Source organism: Macaca thibetana, chromosome 3 (genome assembly GCF_024542745.1).
Source record: "Macaca thibetana thibetana isolate TM-01 chromosome 3, ASM2454274v1, whole genome shotgun sequence".
NCBI lineage: Eukaryota > Metazoa > Chordata > Mammalia > Primates > Cercopithecidae > Macaca > Macaca thibetana.
This window is the reverse complement of record NC_065580.1, coordinates 19,547,285-19,565,734: the sequence shown is the minus strand read 5'-3', so window position 1 is coordinate 19,565,734 and position 18,450 is coordinate 19,547,285. Positions and strand designations below refer to the sequence as shown.

General features: G+C 40.7%; 1 protein-coding gene across 8 annotated transcripts in view; it reads left to right on the top strand.

Annotated features, from left to right (window-relative positions):
* LUC7L2 (LUC7 like 2, pre-mRNA splicing factor) overlaps positions 1-11,203 on the top strand; it is a 67,148-nt gene extending 55,945 nt beyond the window's left edge. For all 8 annotated transcript variants that reach the window (XM_050782265.1, XM_050782268.1, XM_050782266.1 and 5 more), the window contains 3 exons: positions 416-445; positions 5,304-5,495; positions 9,918-11,203. In XM_050782265.1, the coding sequence (XP_050638222.1) occupies positions 416-445; positions 5,304-5,495; positions 9,918-10,095 (400 nt within the window). In that variant the 3' untranslated portion in view covers positions 10,096-11,203. The remainder of the gene's footprint in view (positions 1-415; positions 446-5,303; positions 5,496-9,917) is intronic.
* The last annotated feature ends 7,247 nt before the right edge of the window (positions 11,204-18,450 follow it).

Here is an 18,450-nt window from a genome sequence, read left to right as displayed (position 1 = left end):
TTGAAAAAAAATCGGCCGCCTGTAATCCCAGCACTTTGGAAGGCCAAGGTGGTAGGATCATTTGCATCCAGGAGTTCAAGACCACCCTGGGCAACAAAAAATGTAAAAAATTTTAAAATACAGAAAAAATCCGAAATACTTCTGATCCTTAGCGTTTCAGAATACTCAACCTGTACTGTTTTAATCTCCTAGGAGCATATTCTTTAAGAGCCAGGTATTCTGAGTTAAGCAAACCCTGCAAGGTGAAGAAATCTGCTGAGTTTGTGGTGTATTTTGGAAAATTTTATGTGCATAGGTACATGCCTTGTATTTATAAAATTAATGTAAACATTAGAAATCAGGAAGAATATAATGTAACATTGTACTGTTTTCTTATTTATAGCCACTTTTCTAAAAATACATACTCTTTTTTTAGGTCCCGATCACACAGCAAGAATCCGAAAAGGTAGGTGTATTACATAAGACAGGTATAAGTAGTGAAGTTGTCTTTTTCAACGGTAGTTTTTATAGATTAAATGGTCCTTTAAAAAAATATTTTTTTGGCCGGAGCACGGTGATGCACGCTTGTAATCCCAGCTACTCAGGAGGCTGAGGCAGGAGAATTGCTTGAAGCCGGGTGGCAGAGGTTGCAGTGAGCCAAGATTGCATCACTGTAATCCAGCCTGGGCAACAGAGCGAGACTCTTTAAAAAAAAAAAAAAAAAAAAAAAAATTTAAGTCGTTTAGATGCTCAGAGTAGAGATGTAAAAGGGTTAATTTTTAAAAAATCGATTTGGGTGGTACATTTAGGAAACATGTTCTAAGAGGTTGTAGCTGTTAAAAACATAAGTAGGTTAATAGTTGGAGAAAATTTTGATTGATAGGTTAAGCAAAACCAAAATGTTGAGTATACCCTGCAGTCTTGACTTTATGTGAGTTTATTACCCATTCCTTTATACAGTGATCACAGAAAGCTTTCAGAGGCATTTGCAGCCTTAAGGAGCAAGACAATACTTTATTTTGACTTTCAGCATTAATATTTGGGGTTTGAAACCTTTCTTTATCGTTTTTGCTAGTTGGTGGTACATTTTTTTTGTCTGAGAAAGGCAGGGAAATGTGTTGTATTTACATCATTCTTTCTCAGTCCTTCACTTGCCACTCTCATTCCAGTCGTTGAGCTTTTCTTCATGGATCCAATCCCACCTAGAATGCCCTTTCTCAGTCTTTTCCAAATTCTACCATTCCTCTTGTTCAGATCACATCTTCTTTTAGAAATCTTCTGAGTTCTCAGCTCTAGAGACAATTTCCCAAGAACTTTTCCCTAAAAAGTAGAGAATTTGTTTTTATGAAGGAAAAACCTGGCTGAGCGCAGTGTCTCACGCTTATAATCCCAGCACTTTGGGAGGCTGATCACCTGAAGTGAAGAGTTTGAGACCAGCCTGGCCAACATGGCGAAACTCCATCTCTACCAAAAATGCAGAAATTAGCCGGATGTGGTGGTGGCAGGTCCCTGTAATCCCAGCTACTTGAGAGGCTGAGGCAGGAGAATCATTTGAACCCAGGAGGTGGAGGTTACAGTAAGCCGAGATTGTGCCACTGTATTCCAGCCTGGGTGACAGTGAGACTGTCTCAAAAAAAAGAAAAGAAAAACAAAAAACTTATGGTTCTGTTAGCTAAATCTTTCAATGGTGTTTCTGCCTAAAACACAGAAAAACTAAAGAACATTAATAAGTGGGGCTTGTTGTGTCCGTTAATTTCTATTATTGGTGAATTTCTCTGATCTAGCATGCTAAGTAGAAACATTAAACTGTGATACTGTTCTTGTTTACTGTTTGATTAATATAAGCTGGTCCCTTTGTTGAAAACATAAAGTATTGCACATAGAACATCTTTAGGTATTTGGGCCAGATATTTAATTTCTACTCCTCTAGTCCAGTTACCTAGATAGTACGTTTGCCTTGTAACTGGGCTCCTTACTTCTCTGTGCTTGCCCACTCCCCTTCTTCACCTCATTCTATTTTTCACACATCAGCCAGGATAAGCCCTTTAAAAAAATGAAATACATCACGTCAGCCCTCTGACTCTCCAGAGGTTTTTCATCTCATTCATAAGAGAAGTTAACATCTTTACCAAAGCTTTTACATAGAGTGACGGTGTGGTCTGGGGTGTCTCATCTTTTGGCTTCCCTGGGCCACACATCAGATACACTAATGATAACTGATGAGCTGAAAAAAAAAAAATAGCAAAGAAATCTCATAATATTTTAAGAAAGTTTACAAATTTGTGTTGGGCTGTATTCAAAGCCATCCTGGGCAGCATGCGGCTTAGAGGCTGCAGGTTGGACAAGCTTGGCATAGCCCAAACTGCCCTGGGATAGTTCTGGTTTATGTCTTTTATCTCAGAATATGTATTAATAGCTTCTCATTACACTCAGTAACTTATTCAGAGCCTTCTGGTTTGAATGATAAAAGTATCTGGTCATCCTGCCTGTAAGACCCTGATGTTACTTCCTTTTGCTCACTTCATTCCAGCCACACTGGTCTTTTCCTTCGACATGCTAAGCTTTTTCCCACCTCAGGGACTTTGCATCTGTGTTCCCTCAGCCTGAAGCACTCCTCTCTGAGATGGCTGATTCACTTGTTGCCTTTCTTCTTTTAGCTTTGCTTCAGTGCCACCCTATCAGAAAAGCCTTCCCTGCTTATTCCGTATAAATATTTCCACTCTTTTCTCTTTCTCCACCCTATGTAATACCTCTTTTAATTCTTTTTGAGATGGAGTCTTGCTCTGTCACCCAGGCTGAAGTGCAGTGGCGCGATGCCAGCTCACTGCAACCTCCACCTCCCAGGTTCAAGTGATTTTCCTGCCTTAGGCTCCCTAGTAGCTAGGATTACAGGCACGCACCACCATGCCCTGCTAATTTTTTTTTTTTTAATTTTTTTTATTTTTAGTAGAGAGGGGGTTTCACCATGTTGACCAGGCTGGTCTTGAACTCCTGACCTCAAGTGATCCGCCTGCCTCAGCCTTCCAAAGTGCTGGGATTACAGGCATGAGTCACCGTGTCCAGCAATAGATCTTTTTTTTTTTTTTAACCACCTGACATACCTTTATTTACTGCCTACAAACCTGTATAGATCCCTTTCTATAGTATAAGCACTAAGTTTAGTTCAAGAACTTTATTTTGCTTCTCAACCTCCCATAGTACCTAGAACAGTGCAAAAATACCTAGTGAGTATTTTTTGGATGAAAAAATTACCTAGAATTTTTTAAAAGATGAATAAAGTTACACATTGGAAGAAAAAGCATTCATTAATAACTCAAAATGAGTGGTTAAACGAAATATAATTTGATAAAACTTATATTGAGTTTTATATCTTTTCCCTCTGCTTCCTTTTGGAATTATTTCAGCTGTGGAAATACGTTTTGTTTTTGTTTTAATTTTGTTTTGTTTTTGAGACAGGGTCTCACTCTGTCCTGAGTAGCTGGGACCACAGGGGGTGTGCCACCGTGTCCAGCTAATTTTTAAAAATGTATTGTAGATATGGAGTCTCCCTATGTTGCCCAGGCTGGTCTTGAACTCCTTCCGTTTAAGGATTAAGCAATCCTCCCATTGTGGCCTCCCAAAGTGCTGGGATTACAGACACAAGCTACTATACCCAGCCAGAAATACTCCTTTTAAGAGTGGCTAAAACTACATCCATGTCATGTACCTTTGTTTGACTATAATGTTGATATAAGCTGAATGTCTTTAAGCATTGTTTATAACAATCAGTTGAACATAAACTGTATTTGTAAACTATCTCATATGTATAATATGATTTTGAACTTGCTGTATCAAATTATGAGCAAACCCCACATTCTTAAAGTGACTTAAATTTAACAGTTTTATTGAGGTATTAAAAATGATTTACTCTGAAGTCAGTGATTTTTTAGCAAATTTAAAGCTGTGCACTATCACCATAATCCAGTTGAGAACATTTCCATCATAAAGTGACTCTTCTAACAAAATTGCATGCCTTTGTTTCCCGTCAAATGTTTATGTCGTCTGCATGCCATTTCCACCCTCCCCACGCACCCCCACCGACCCCACAAGTTAGTTTGTGACCTGGTGGAGGCTATAAAAGTGTCTTACACCTTGTGGGTTTCTTTTCAAAAAATGTTTTTATTTTGCCAGCACCTTGATCGTAGATCTTCTGGGTTTTCAGAATGTTTTTTGTCTCTATTTCTGTGTATTCATTAGAAATACATTTTGTTATTGCAATCTGAGTCAAGTTTTCAAAAATGATTTTCGCAAGTTTTCTTTCTCCCAAACTCTTTGCTCCTTGAATAGAGAACTGTCTTACTGTGTTTTTTCTTGCTCTCTATTGCCCAGGCTGGAATGCAGTGGTGTGAACACAGCTCACTGTAGCCTTGACTTCCCAGGCTTGGGTGATCATCCTGCCTTAGCCTCCCAAAGTGCTGGGATTAAAGGCGTGAGCTACCACCCCTGGCCCTTACTCTGTTTTGATTACACTGTGACTAGGCATGCATATTGTGGGCATTAAAAACGTATTTCTATGGTTATCTCACCTTTCTAATTGAGAGAGAGAGTAATTTATCCTGACGTATGCTTCCTCATCTCATCTCTTCTCTTCTGTCCAGGTCTGTCAGGTACATATTTAATTTCTAGAGAATACAAAAAATGTTCAAGCTATTTAAGTGCAATTAAATTCATAACACATCTAGATAATATAGTCCCTGGCATATAGTAGTGGTTCGAAAGTTGCTTTCACTTGAAAAACTATTTCTGATATAAATTTATACATTACTGATTGATCTCTGAGAATTATCAGTGTCCTGTTTTTGTTTTTGAGACAGAATTTCACTCTGTTGCCCAGGCTGGACTGCAGCAGTGTGATCACAGGTCATTACAGCAGCCTTGACCTCCCTGGCTCAAGTGATCCTCCCACCTCAGCTTCCTGAGTAGCTGGAACTACAGGCATGTGCCTCTGTGCCCAGCTAATTTTTGTATGTCTTATAGAGACAGAGTTTTGCCATGTTGCCTAGGCTGCTCTCAAAATCCTGAGCTCAAGCGATCCTCCTGCCTCAGACTCCCAAAGGGTTGGGATTACAGATGTGAGCCACGGCGCCTGGCTGAGAATTAAGTTTTATTTTGAATTCTAGTATGTAGTTATTAACACACCAGCAATTTAGTGTAGATTTAGCTGACTTGGAATATAATTGACATTAAGACTACTGAAAAAAAGTTTCTCTTTAAAGAAAAGCCTTTAATAAATGAGAAATGTAGTAATTACAAAGATAAAAACAAAATCTAATCTTGTCTGGTAGATCCAGGTCCAGAGAGCATCGCAGACATCGATCTCGCTCCATGTCACGTGAACGCAAGAGGAGAACTCGATCCAAATCTCGGGAGAAACGCCATCGCCACAGGTCCCGCTCCAGCAGCCGTAGCCGCAGCCGTAGCCACCAGAGAAGTCGGCACAGTTCTAGAGATAGGAGCAGAGAACGATCCAAGAGGAGGTATTGATGTGTCAATCAGAGGATATGGAGCTCCCTTAATGTTTTAGAGTTGTTTATGTTTACTTATGTTACTTATGTTTAGAGTTCAGATTATTGGTTTGAAACTTTTGCATCTGGTAATATGTACACATTTGTGTGTTGGGTGTACAACGTTTTTCTGTGATTATATGGGTAGTTTTGAAAGAATATACTTATGAGCCAGAGCAAGAAATTGGAACCAATATGTGCAGAGGTTATTGCTTTTCTCTGGTTAGTGTGTCTTGGAAAAAAGTTCTTTACAGGTAAATAATATTAAATACCAATGCCCTTAGTATGGATCAGCAAATTAGGGGCTCTGAGAAGTCCTTTCATTAAAAGAGTTGTTTAGCTTTGATTTATTGTTTTCTAAACTTATTTGAGCTGGGATGCTTTTTCAGAGCAGACACATTCTAGTATATTCTTGTTTTATCTGCACTATAGATATGTATTGTTACATACCTTTAGCTTGGCAAGGCAGACTCGTAATCTTAAGGAAGTTCGAAGACTTCCTTGGTTTAATGAGAACATTCAAAAGGTGCAGGCATAGGGTAAGGTATGTTTGAGGACTTGAATATCTATTAAGAATAGACAAAGGATTATAATGTGGTAGAAGAGTTTAGCATTCAGTCTGTATAGATCAAGCTCTCAAAACTTCTCAGGTCACATGATGGCCCTTAAACCAGGTAATTTCTGTGTAATGTAAGCCATGTTTAAAATTGCTTTTTTCTTGACAACTATTCAAAGGTATATGTATGATAAACATTTTTTGAGTGCCTAGTGCCTACTAGTCTTACATATTCTGTGGATTACTCCACATAAAATCTATAATAAAATCCACAGAAAGCTGTTAAAATCTTTCCTTTTTTTGACTCAACTTTCCATTCCCTGAAATCACTCACAAGCTGAGTTTGTTAATAGGCTCTCAATATTTTATTTCTTATATTCTGGCCTTGTTTTTAGTAGTCCTTAAGGTGATTTTAATAATTGTATATGTTTTACCATAGTAGACTTAGTAAAACATAAGAAAGACATATAACATAGTTGAACAACTTTAAGTTGCTCTAAGAAGTTTCCTGTGTGAGGCCGGGCACAGTGGCACACGTTTATAATCCCAGCACTTTGGGAGACCGAGATGGGCGTATCACTTGAGATCAGGAGCTCAAGACCAGCCTGGCCAACCAACCCCGTCTCTACTAAAATACAGACATTAGCTGGGCACGGTGGCGCATGCCTGTAATCCCAGCTACTCAGGAGGCTGAGGAAGGAGAATCGCTTGAACCTGAAGGTGGAGGTTGCAGCGCGCCAGGATCGCACCATTGCACTCCAGCCTGGGTGACAGAGCGAGACTCCATCTCTCAAAAAAAAAAAAAAAAAAAAAAAAAAAAAGTTCCTATGTGAGTTAGAACACAGGATCTACATCTTTGACAATAATTAGACTGGCATAAGACTACCACATGTTACAAAGTGCTGAACTGCATATCATAGAGTAAGTGATCGGAGAGTTCAGATGAGGCAAATAACAAAGTAATCAAAAATGGCTTCAGGTAGTCGATAAAATTTGAACAAGTAGAATCAGCTAGGAAAAAGATACTTCATATAGAGTGAATATCCTAGGCAAATGCAGAGAATGAGCAGGGAGTTTGTAAAGGACAGAGTGATTTGTAGGCCTCTTATCTCACGCTCTTGAAACTGATTTTGGGGGTCCACCCTCAGTGCAGTGTTCAGAAATAAGCATTTTTTAAAAAGTTACCTGTCTTATCTGCACAATGAATTTTCAGAATTATCCTGCTAGGTGATGGAGGGTTTAGACATTTTCTTGTGTCAATCTGCCCAATTGTCATTGTTGTTGCTGAACTCTTAAATGTCTTTATTGGTGGTGGGTATGGGAAGGATGGGTGTGAAGTCCCCTCATCTGAGATTGTGTTATTTTAGTCCCTGATGCTCCCTGCGTTTATGAAGTTGTATAGGAATTTTTCCACCATACATGATACATGATCATATCTAAGATGTCAGCATGTTCATAAGGAGGATTATTTTTGTAAAACTATTAAAATTTTGCTTTTCTCGAGCACTTTCTCATCTTTGAATTGAAATTATTCTCTTCTAAAGCATCATTCTTTGTTTTTACTAAAAATTATCAGATAATTATTAAAACTTGGTATTTCATACAACATCAAGTTATCGCTACATATTTGGGTTTAATTTTTCAAGGTAAAAGTTCTTATTGAAAGCCTTTTATGTTTTGCTGTTCTCCTTTCCCTACTGTAGAATACTGGTCTCTGATATAAGTAGATTGTCTTTGTGACCTCTTCCTGGCAATAGTACCCGTGTAAATGAGGACCATTTGCATCTTTCTTTTTGCTCTGTTCAAACATGTTTAGTGCAGACTCCAAAGTCAGATTACTTGGGTTCATTGGTTTAGGCTAAGTAATTTATTTTTTTGAGACGAGAGTCTCTCTCTGTCACCCAGGCTGGAGGGCAGTGGCACGATCTTGGCTCGTTGCAACCTCTGCCTCCCGGGTTCAAGCGATTCTCCTGCCTCAGCCTCCCAAGTAGCTGGGATTACAGGCCCAGGCCACCACACCTGGCTAATTTTTGTATTTTTAGTAGAGACAGGGTTTCACCATGTTGGCCAGGCTGGTCTCGAACTCCCAACCTCAGGTGATCCACCCGCCTTGGCCTCCCAAAGTGCTGGGATTACAGGCGTGAGCCACCACGTCCTGCCTTGGCTAAGTAATTTAATTATCTCACCTGTCTTTCCCCATCTACTAAGTGGAGATAGTAAGAATACCTGCTTTAAGATTATTGGCAGTTTGAATAAAATAGTATATGGAAACCACTTATGTGTGGGACATAGTAGTTGATAATCATAGTTTTTCATTTATTGTTACTGATCTCTGGGACTGTTTAGCATCTAGTGTCTTTTTAGGTATCATTTTTACCATCTCTTTTCATATTTTTTTCCAACAAAGGCTATGGATAGGACTGATGTGGACATGGAATCAGTAGACTTGGCGCTGTGATTTGTATTTTTTTTTTTTTTTTTTGGAGATGGAGTGTCGCCCTGTCACCCAGGCTGGAGTGCCGTGATGCGATCTGTGCTCACTCACTGCAGCCTCCGCCTCCCAGGTTCAAGTGAATCTCCTGCCTCAGCCTCCCGAGTAAGTGGGACTACAGGTGCGCACCACCACACCCAGCTAATTTTTTGTATTTTATGTAGAGGCGGGGTTTCACTATGTTGGCTAGGCTGATGTCGAACTCCTGACCTCAAGTGATCAGCCCGCCTTGACCTCCCAAAGTGCTGGGATTACAGGTGTGAGCCACTGTGCCCAGTCTTTTTATATCATTTTAAAATTAAGTTTATTAAAACATTAAGTAGAATATTCAAAGTTTACATTATTTTAGAACCTTTTTTTGTTTAACCCTCAACTATATTTCTAAAACTGAACAGTCATATTTTTTATTTCCTGAAAGTATTAATTATTCAGGTTCTTGGTAGTGCCTCAGATCCTAATTTTGAATATGGGTTGAGTGAGATAATTATGTAAAAGTACTGTGTCACCTGTAAAGAACCAAATAAATGTAATTTGTTGGATTTTAGGTGTTGGAAGTATAGAAGATTCCATGTTTATTCTGATTCCATAATATGCTTGGTTTTCCTTCTGATTGTTATTATTTACACCTTTCTTATTGAAGTTGGGTATGGGAATGGAGAAGGTAGTAAACAGTTACGGCTAATCAAGATTTATTAGTGTGAGCATCTTTGTCTTTTTTTATTTCCCCTTGTTGGTTGAATAAGCTAACTCAGTATGAGTCGATTTTTTAAAGTGGTTATTTAAATTCATATTAATAATTGAGTAGTTCTCTTATCTAAGTCAGGTGTTGGCAAACTGTTGCCGATAGGCCAAATCTGGCCGGCAGCCTGTACAACCAGCAAGCTATGGATGGTTTTTACATTCTAAAAAGAACAGAACACTGCCACAAAGATTGCATGGACCTGCAGCACCCCAGATAGTCACCATCTGGCCCCTATTCTAAGCCATTTTAAAATTTAGACAATACCTTTCTTTCACTTTTTAAAGCTATTATCTATGTATTAGTTTTTATATTGAAATACCTTTTATGAATTGGAGAAACTCTGTTGTCTCTGAGATAATGAGAGTAGCCTGTAAGAAATTATTTTAGCCTTCTGACCCTCAGCTATTTGTTTTCACCCGTCTTCTTGTTTTAATGCCCTTATCAGCTATGGTAGTGCTCAGTATTTGGTCAGAAAACTGACTCCTCTGTCATGGGTATATTCTTCTATATATCTTCAGCTATCAAGAGCTTAATATTTATCCTATTCTTTAATTTGGGTTTTTGGGTTACCCAACATATTTTGCTCCTCAAATTAATATTTTTCAGATCCTCAAAAGAAAGATTCAGAGACCAAGACTTAGCATCATGTGACAGAGACAGGAGTTCAAGAGACAGATCACCTCGTGACAGAGATCGGAAAGATAAGAAGCGGTCCTATGAGAGTGCTAATGGCAGATCAGAAGACAGGAGGAGCTCTGAAGAGCGCGAAGCAGGGGAGATCTAACTAGCTGTGTACATTTCTTCAATCCTTAAGCTTCCTATGGAGTTACGTACTATTGTTTAGTTCACAGCTGTTCAGGGCGACAGTGAGCAGATCCAGACACCAGATCCAGCTAGGCTAGATGTACAGTATCTAACTTTATCTGAACTGAACCTGTTTTCCTTGATGATGCCTAAAACTACATCCATAGTTTCTGGTGAACCTGTAATACAGTTCTGAAAGTACAGTTTTATATAATAAGATGCTGATCTCTTTATTCTTTCAAGTAAGAGTGATAGTGAACAAATTGTGTTACTTGCCTTGGGATTTTTTGAACGTTTGTAAAATGCTGTCTTCCTAGTCCAAACAGCTGCAGCTTTGGGCATTTTTCTTTTTAATTCTTCTTCCTCTGACTTTGTATCCCTTAATACCTACACTCTCCAATTGTAAGAGAAAGGGGGCAGGGAAGCAATATAGCTTCCATTCTAAGGCTGTATTCCTGTTATGAATTACTAGCTGATTACAGTTCAGAGCATTGATCCTGGAATGTGTGCCGGAGAAATTTAAAATACTGGGGTTTGTTTAATGGTGCCTATTTAGAGTTGGAAGTTGAACAGCTGTTGCATTACATACTTTTGCTTTTTTATTGAAATTTTGAAATCAAACTTGTCTTGATTTTTCTGTTCTGTTGAATTGCTATGTTCAGGATGTTCTTGGGGGGTGGGGGCAGGGACTCTTTTCATAATAAGCACTTGTTTTATTTTGTGTGTGTGGAGTATAAAGGCTACACCCTTATTGTAAAAAATAATAATAAAATGAAAAACAATCACCACCACCATTATTAAACTGTAACTTGTCTAGTAAATTGTCACTAGAACTATTTGCTGTGGGCATTTCCTCTATTCTGTTACATCATTAACAGTGCCTTACTGTGCAAGGCACCAAAGGACATAAATATGTACTTGCAAAGATTCCAGATGAGCTGTTCACGTGGGCCCCTTGCTGACTATATTCCAGCCACTTAAGGGTTGTTTGTAATGACCATTAGAGAGAAGGACTGGACCTGCAGAAGAAACCGGGGTGTTTTTATTCTCATTCAACAAACCCAAATAAAAACAGTATATGTAACCAACATAATGAGACTAAGTTTCTGCATTGAAGAGGTGTATATCTACTAGTAACTTAAACTGTACTTGGCAGGTATCACTTGTGATTCTAGAAATTCTGAGGAAGAAAAATTCCTTAAGTAATGAAATTAGTATCTGTGGGTAAGGTCACCTTTCAAGAACTGTTAATGTCCTTCGTCCCCAAGTTTGACAGATTTGATGTCACAGGCATGTGGGCCTGTGTGAAGGTGGTGAGAGAATGGGAAACTAAGGCCATTCTAAGTGATACCAGATTACATTAAAAAAAAAAAAAAACCCTCATCAAGTTCCCAATTTACCAAGCTATGCCTCATTAACTGAGGGTTTTCTGCTGGATTTGGTTCCACACATGCAATTTATATGACATTTAATCTGAGAGATCCATCTGCCTCAGTGGCCCGTTTCCCTTCTTTTATTTTTGGTTGCTGAGAAATGTTTTGTATCTGCTTTGTTCCTGGTAGTCTGTGCTGTTCTAAATCCTTACAAGCACTTCGGATTTCATACATTGGGGTTTGGAGTAAAATCAAAAGGACTAACTGGTTGGTGTAAGGAAGAATGTCTGGGACCTGGCCCATTATAATAGTGTATCTGGACTTAGATTTTGAACTCTAAAGCATATATACAGTTGGAATGGAACACTTGTACAAGTAACACAGGTCTGTGTATCAGTGGTTACTGCAGTTGTGGTTTCTAGGTGGTACAGGCTGCCCCAGCACGAACAGGGCATGAAGTGCACCATCACTGCGGGGCTGCATGCCACACTGGACCACTTCAACTGCATGGCTCTTTACATGATTGATGCCACTGAATTAGAATAAAATCTCAAATCTTAATATCACTATCTCATACAGTTTTTGGTCTTTCTGTGCTGGTGACTGGTAGAAAGCAGAACTAAGTATGTCGTATTTGCAAAAAACTTCTGTTCCTCTGGGGAATGTTTTGCTAGGTTTTTACCTTCAGTAAGGTTTCCTTCATTTTGCTGTCCTCAAGTATTACCCTAAAGCTCCTTTGCTGAGCTTATCAACACCAACTAAAACTAAGGAAAAAAGCCTCCTTTAATAGGTACGTTTGGCCGGGCGCGGTGGCTCAAGCCTGTAATCCCAGCACTTTGGGAGGCCGAGGCGGGCGGATCACAAGGTCAGGAGATCGAGACCACAGTGAAACCCCGTCTCTACTAAAAATACAAAAAAAAAAAAAAATTAGCCGGGCGCGGTGGCGGGCGCCTGTAGTCCTAGCTACTCAGGAAGCTGAGGCAGGAGAATGGCGTGAGCCCAGGAGGCGGAGCTTGCAGTGAGCCGAGATCACGCCACTGCACTCCAGCCTGGGCAACAGCGTGAGACTCCGTCTCAAAAAAAAAAAAAAAAAAAATAGGTACGTTTTAAAATTTATTTTATTTTATTTTTTTTTGAGATGGAGTTTCACTCTTGTTGCCCAGGCTGGAGTGCAATGGTGCAATCTCAGCTCACTGCAACCTCTGCCTCCTGGGTTCAAGCAGTTCTCCTGCCTCAGCCTCCCAAGTAGCTAGGATTACAGACGTGCACCACCACGCCTGGCTAATTTTTGTATTTTTAGTAGAGACAGGGTTTCACCATGTTGCCCAGGCTGGTCTCAAACTCCTGGCCTCAGGTGATCTGCCCACCTCGGCCTCCCAAAGTGCTGGGAGTATAAGGCATGAGCAACCCTCCCCACCCTACCCCTGCCAGGCTTGTTTTTTAAACAAAGACTTTACCTGTGATTATTAGACCTAAAACCAATATACCTTTATCTTTTCCAAGTTCCCTCTTTCCCCTCCATGTTACATTTTAAGAATCTATTTTTAGTGATAACTTTCAACATTGGCCTTTTGAGCCATCACCAAGTATGCATTACAATTTCCACGAACACTTTTGCCATTTGATGTAGTAAATTCTTTCAAAATGGTTTTTAGGTAATGATTATGTATATCATTTAAGTTTTTTCAAATAAATGCTGGTTATAATTGTTAAATGTTTATAGTTTTTTTTGTTTTGTTTTGTTTTAATACAAGGTCTTGCTATGTTACCAAGCTAGAGCACAGTGGCATGATCTTAGTTCACTGCAACCTCAATGTCGTGGGCACAAATGATCTTCCCACTTCACCCTCCCAGTGTGCTGGAATTATAGGCATGTACCACTATGCCCAGCTAATTAGAAAAGAAAAGTATTTGTACAGGCCGGGTGTGGTGATTCATGTCTGTAATATCAGCATTTTGGGAGGCCGAGGCAGGCGGATCACTTGAGGTCAGGAGTTCAAGACCAGCCTGGCCGACATGGTGAAACCCCATCGCTACTAAAAAAAAAAAAAAAGTAGCCGGGTGTGGTAGCACACACCTGTAGTCTCAGCTATTTGGGAGGCTTAAGGCACGAGAATCATTTGAACCCAAGAGGCAGAGGCAGAGGCTGCAGTGAGCTGAGATACTCCAGCCTGGGCAACAGAGTGAGACTTCGTCTCAAAAAAAAAAACCAAACAAAATTAGCTGGGCATGGTGGCACATACCTGTAATCCCAGCTACTCCAGAGACTGAGGCAGGAGAATCACTTGAACCCTGGAGGCAGAGGTTGCAGTGAGCCGAGATGGCGCCACTGCACTCCAGCCTGGACGACAAGAGTAAAACTCCCATCTAAAAAAAAAAAAAAAAAAAATTGTAGAGATGGAGTCTTGCTTTATTGCCCAGGCTGGTTTCCAACTCCTGGGCTCAAGCAATTCTCCCACCTCAGCCTCCCAAGGTGCTGAGATTACAGGCATGAGCCACCACATCCAGCCCATTTACTGATTTTTTAGCTTTAAAATTCTAAGCAAATATTACATATCTAAAAAAAAAACCACACATACCTAATGTGGGTGTTCAGCTGTTACGGCTATCCCAGTTGTGAAACGATTGAAACGTCCTTTCAACCGGTAAATTACCTGCTGCCCTGGGCTAGTTGAGTGCCTGCCCCCAACGCAAGACCAGCAAGCACAGCCAGGAACCTCCAGCATTAGTTCACTACCACATGCTATACTGACTTAAATATTTTCAAACACATTCTTGTCTGTTTTGTATCTGAAAAAGCAGAAGCTATTTGATGTAATACTGATTTTCTTTCAAAAATGGTTTTTAGGTAATGGTTATCTACCTTTTAAGTTTTTTTCAAATAAATGCTGTAGGGTTTTTCTTTTTTCTTTTTTAAGACAGGGTCTCACTCTGTTGCCCAGGCTGGTGTGCAGTGGCGCAGGGTCGGCTCACTACAGTCTCATCAACATGCTGGGCTCAGGCGATCTTTTCACCTCAGGCCCCTGAGTAGCTGGGACGACAGGCGTGTACCACCACCATTCCTGGCTAGTTGTAGTCTAAGAGACAGGGTTTCATCGTGTTGGCAAAGCTCATCTCCAACTCCTGAGCCCCAGTGATCTGCCTGCCTCGGTCTACATCATGATTTTATATCTTGACTGTTGATAATTAAAATTTCCTGGGGTATATAAATAAGGCAATACAAAGTTGCCCTTTCTCAGTACTTTTCTCTGTACTGCCTGTTATTTGAAAAAGCATTTTCTCCCTCAGGGGAGTTAGGAAAGGTTAGAGAACTGAGAGAACCAGGGTTTCCCTAGGCAGAGGCTAAGTAGGGGAGAGCAGGCAGGGTTCTGTCAGCAGAGTAGTACTGGGGCCATGCGTGAGTGGGGCCATGCGTGAGTGGGGCCTTGGAGGCTCTAGGGTCAGCAGGCAGCACACCTGCATGTTCTCCAGGTAGCAGCAGAAACAGGGTGTTAGAGGTTTGGGGTCTGTAGGCATATCTGGGGATCAGAACAAGCTAATGGCCAGCATTGGAGGGTTTAGGCTGAAGCAAGGCATTGAGACTCACAGAATTGGGCTGTCAGTCAAGCAAGGATCCAAGAGATGGGGCCAGCCAAGCAGAAGTCAAAGGCTGGTACCAGCATCAAAATCTGCTCTGACGATCCTTTGGGAGACTGATTCTTCAAGTCTCAAATGCTGTTCACACCTGTCTGGATGCTGTTGGCCACCTGTAAAAGAAAATACGCTCAAATGGACTTAAACTCTGAAGGGACCTTAGCAGCTCATGTGATTGAGTTGCATGCCAGCTCCATATCTTGGACTAGCACCTGAGCCCTATATCCATATGAAGAGAATCCATTCCATCTTGTGTCTCTTAAAAGCAGGGCAACTTTTCCCAGGACCTCTCGCAGCCGCCTTCTCACATCTCTGTCCCTGGCACAGAGACCTACGTAGACGATGCTCGAATGTGGAATGAATTAATGAAGTGCCTCATTGTGCCCAACATAAGTTAACCCACACGATTTCATTTGATTTGTACAGCAATCCTGTGGTTATTCGAAGGGACCATATTCTATCACCATCATGCCTGTTTTCCAGAGTAGGAAGCTGAGTCATGCTGAGTGACTAATAGGACACAGTCAGCCGACAGCTTTTTGATTCTAAGTCCAAGGCTCTTCCTGGCATAAAGTTTTGTGATAGGTAGGTCTCAGCTGGGAGTGGCAAGAAGGGAGCAACAGAAATGTCCATCACAAAAAGGACTGAAATGAATGAAGCAGGATGATAACTGCAAGTACTGTCCCATTTCCAGCACCTTTTATTCTAGTCTCATAGTATCTCAAGCTGATTGTAACAGATAAACCCGTAGTTATCCAAATAACATGGTATATAGGAGTTACCATTTTTGTTTTTTGTTTTAGACAGGGTCTTACCATGTTGCCCAGGCTGGGGTGCAGTGGTGCACATGGCTTACTACAGTTTTGACCTCCTGGGCTCAAGTAATCCTCCTGCCTCAGCCTCTTGAATAGCCCCAGCCCCACCCACCACCCTCCCACTCAGCTAATTTTTTTTTAAATTTTTAAATTTTTTTTGCAGAGATGGGATCACGCCATGTTTCCCAGGCTGGTCTCAAACCCCTGAGCTCAAGGGATCCTCCCACCTTGGCCTCCCAAAGTGCTGGGAGTATAGGCATGAGCCACCCTGCCTGGCCAGTTACATTTTTTGATTTCTTGAAATTTTTGTTCAGAAAGTTTAATACAAATTGCTTGAAATCAATACAAAAATCTACTGGGTAATGAAATAAAGGAGACTGAAGAGATGATAATCAGTAAAAGGGCTTGAACTCTGATGGGATGTTTGTTTAAAAGGCTGGAATAACTGGAGAAATTAGGATATGGATTGAATATGAATTTATTGCTAATTTTATTAGGTATAATGGTGGAATTGCAATTACACAGAAAAATACTCTTAGGAGATAAGTGCTAAAGTATTTAAGGATGAAGCATCTGGATGTCTGTGGCTTTCAAATGGTTCAACAATTTGCTAAACAGATATGCAGAGCAAGTATAACAAATTGTTCACTGTTAGATCTAAGATCATTGGTTTTTCAACTTTTATGTATTTTTGAAAATTTTCACAAAGTTGGGGGAGGAACTCTTAGATTTTCCATTTAAATAATCACTTTAGGCCAGGCGTGGTGGCTCACGCCTGTAATCCCAGGCTGAGGTGGGTGGATCACCTGAGCTCAGGAGTTCAAGACCAGCCGGGCCAACATGGTGAAACCCCATTGCTACTAAAAATACAAAAATTAGCCAGGTGTGGTGGTGCGCACCTGTAGTTGCAGCTACTCAGGAGGCTGAGGCACGAGAATTGCTTTAATCCTGGAAGTGGAGGTTGCAGTGGGCTGAGATTTTGCCACTGCACTTCAGCCTAGGTGACAGAGCAAGACCCTGTCTCAAAAAATAAGTAAATAAATCATCACTTTACATTGTTATTTTCTGGAGGCCATATATATGGGTGTTTTTAAGGCAGGGTTCCTCAAAATACGATCTCTAAACATTCTGAATCAGAATCACAAAAAAAAAAATATTCAAATGGCCAATGAGCACATCAAAGAAGAATCAACATCATCAGTCATTATGAAATGAAAGTTAAAACTGCCGGCCATGATGGCTAATTCCTGTAATCCCAGCACTTTGGGAGGCTGAGGTGAGCAGATGACTTGAGGTCGGGAGTTCGAGACCAGCCTGACCAACATGGAAAAACCCTGTCTCTACTAAAAATACAAAATTAGCCAGGTGTGGCAGTGCATGCCTGTAATCCCAGGTACTTGGGAGGCTGAGGCAGGAGAATCACTTGAACCCGGGAGGCGGAGGTTGCGGTGAGCTGAGATCACGCCGTTGCACTCCAGCCTGGACAACAAAAGTGAAACTCCATCTCAAAAAAAAAAAAAAAAAAAAAAGTTAAAACTATGAGATCCTATTATACATCCACTAGAATGTCCAAAAGTAAAAAGACTGACAGCACTAAGTGTGAATGAAGATGTGGAGCAACTGGAACTCACATTTGCTAGTGATCGTGTTACAGGGTATAGCTATTTTGGAAAACAGGCAGCTTTTTGCAAATAAGCATATCCTTACCATATGGCCCAACAGTCCTCATTGGTGCCCAAGAGAAATGAAGACTTACATCCAAACACTTGTATTTGAACATTCATAGCAGCTGTATTATAAGAGCAGAAATATCCATCAATTAGAAAGCAGATAAAACAGGCCAGGCGTGATGGCTCACCCCTCTAATCCCAGCACTTTGGGAGGCTGAAGCGGGTGGATAACTTGAGGTCAGGAGTTCGAAACCAGCCTGGTCAACGTGATGAAACCCTGTCTCTACTAAAAATACAAAATTAGTTAGGCATGGTGGCAGGTGCCTATAATCCCAGCTACTTGGGAGACTGAGGCAGAAGAATCGCTTGAACCTGGGGGGTGGAGGTTGCAGCAGTGAGCCGAGATTGCACCATTATACTCCAGCCTGGGTGATAGAGTGAGACCCTGCCTCACAAAAAAAAAAAAAAAAAAAGATAAATTGTGATATATTCCTACAAAGGAAGGGATTACTGACACAAGCAGCAACATGAATACCTTTACAACAAGCTGAGCTAATAAATCAAAAGCTGAGCTAAAGGAATGAGACACAAAACAGTACACATACTGTACAATCAATTCTCTTTATGTGAAATCCTAGAACAGGCAAAACTGGTTTCTAGGGACAGAAAGCAGGTTTGCCTGGGGCCAGAGCTCAGGGAGGACCAGGGATTGACGGCAGAGGGATACAAGGGAACTTTCTTGCGTGTTGGAAATCTTCCATATTTTGACTGGCAGTGGTTACATGGGTGTCTACGTTTGTCAAAAGGCAGTCTTGAAATGGGTGCACTTTCTTCATTGTGCCTC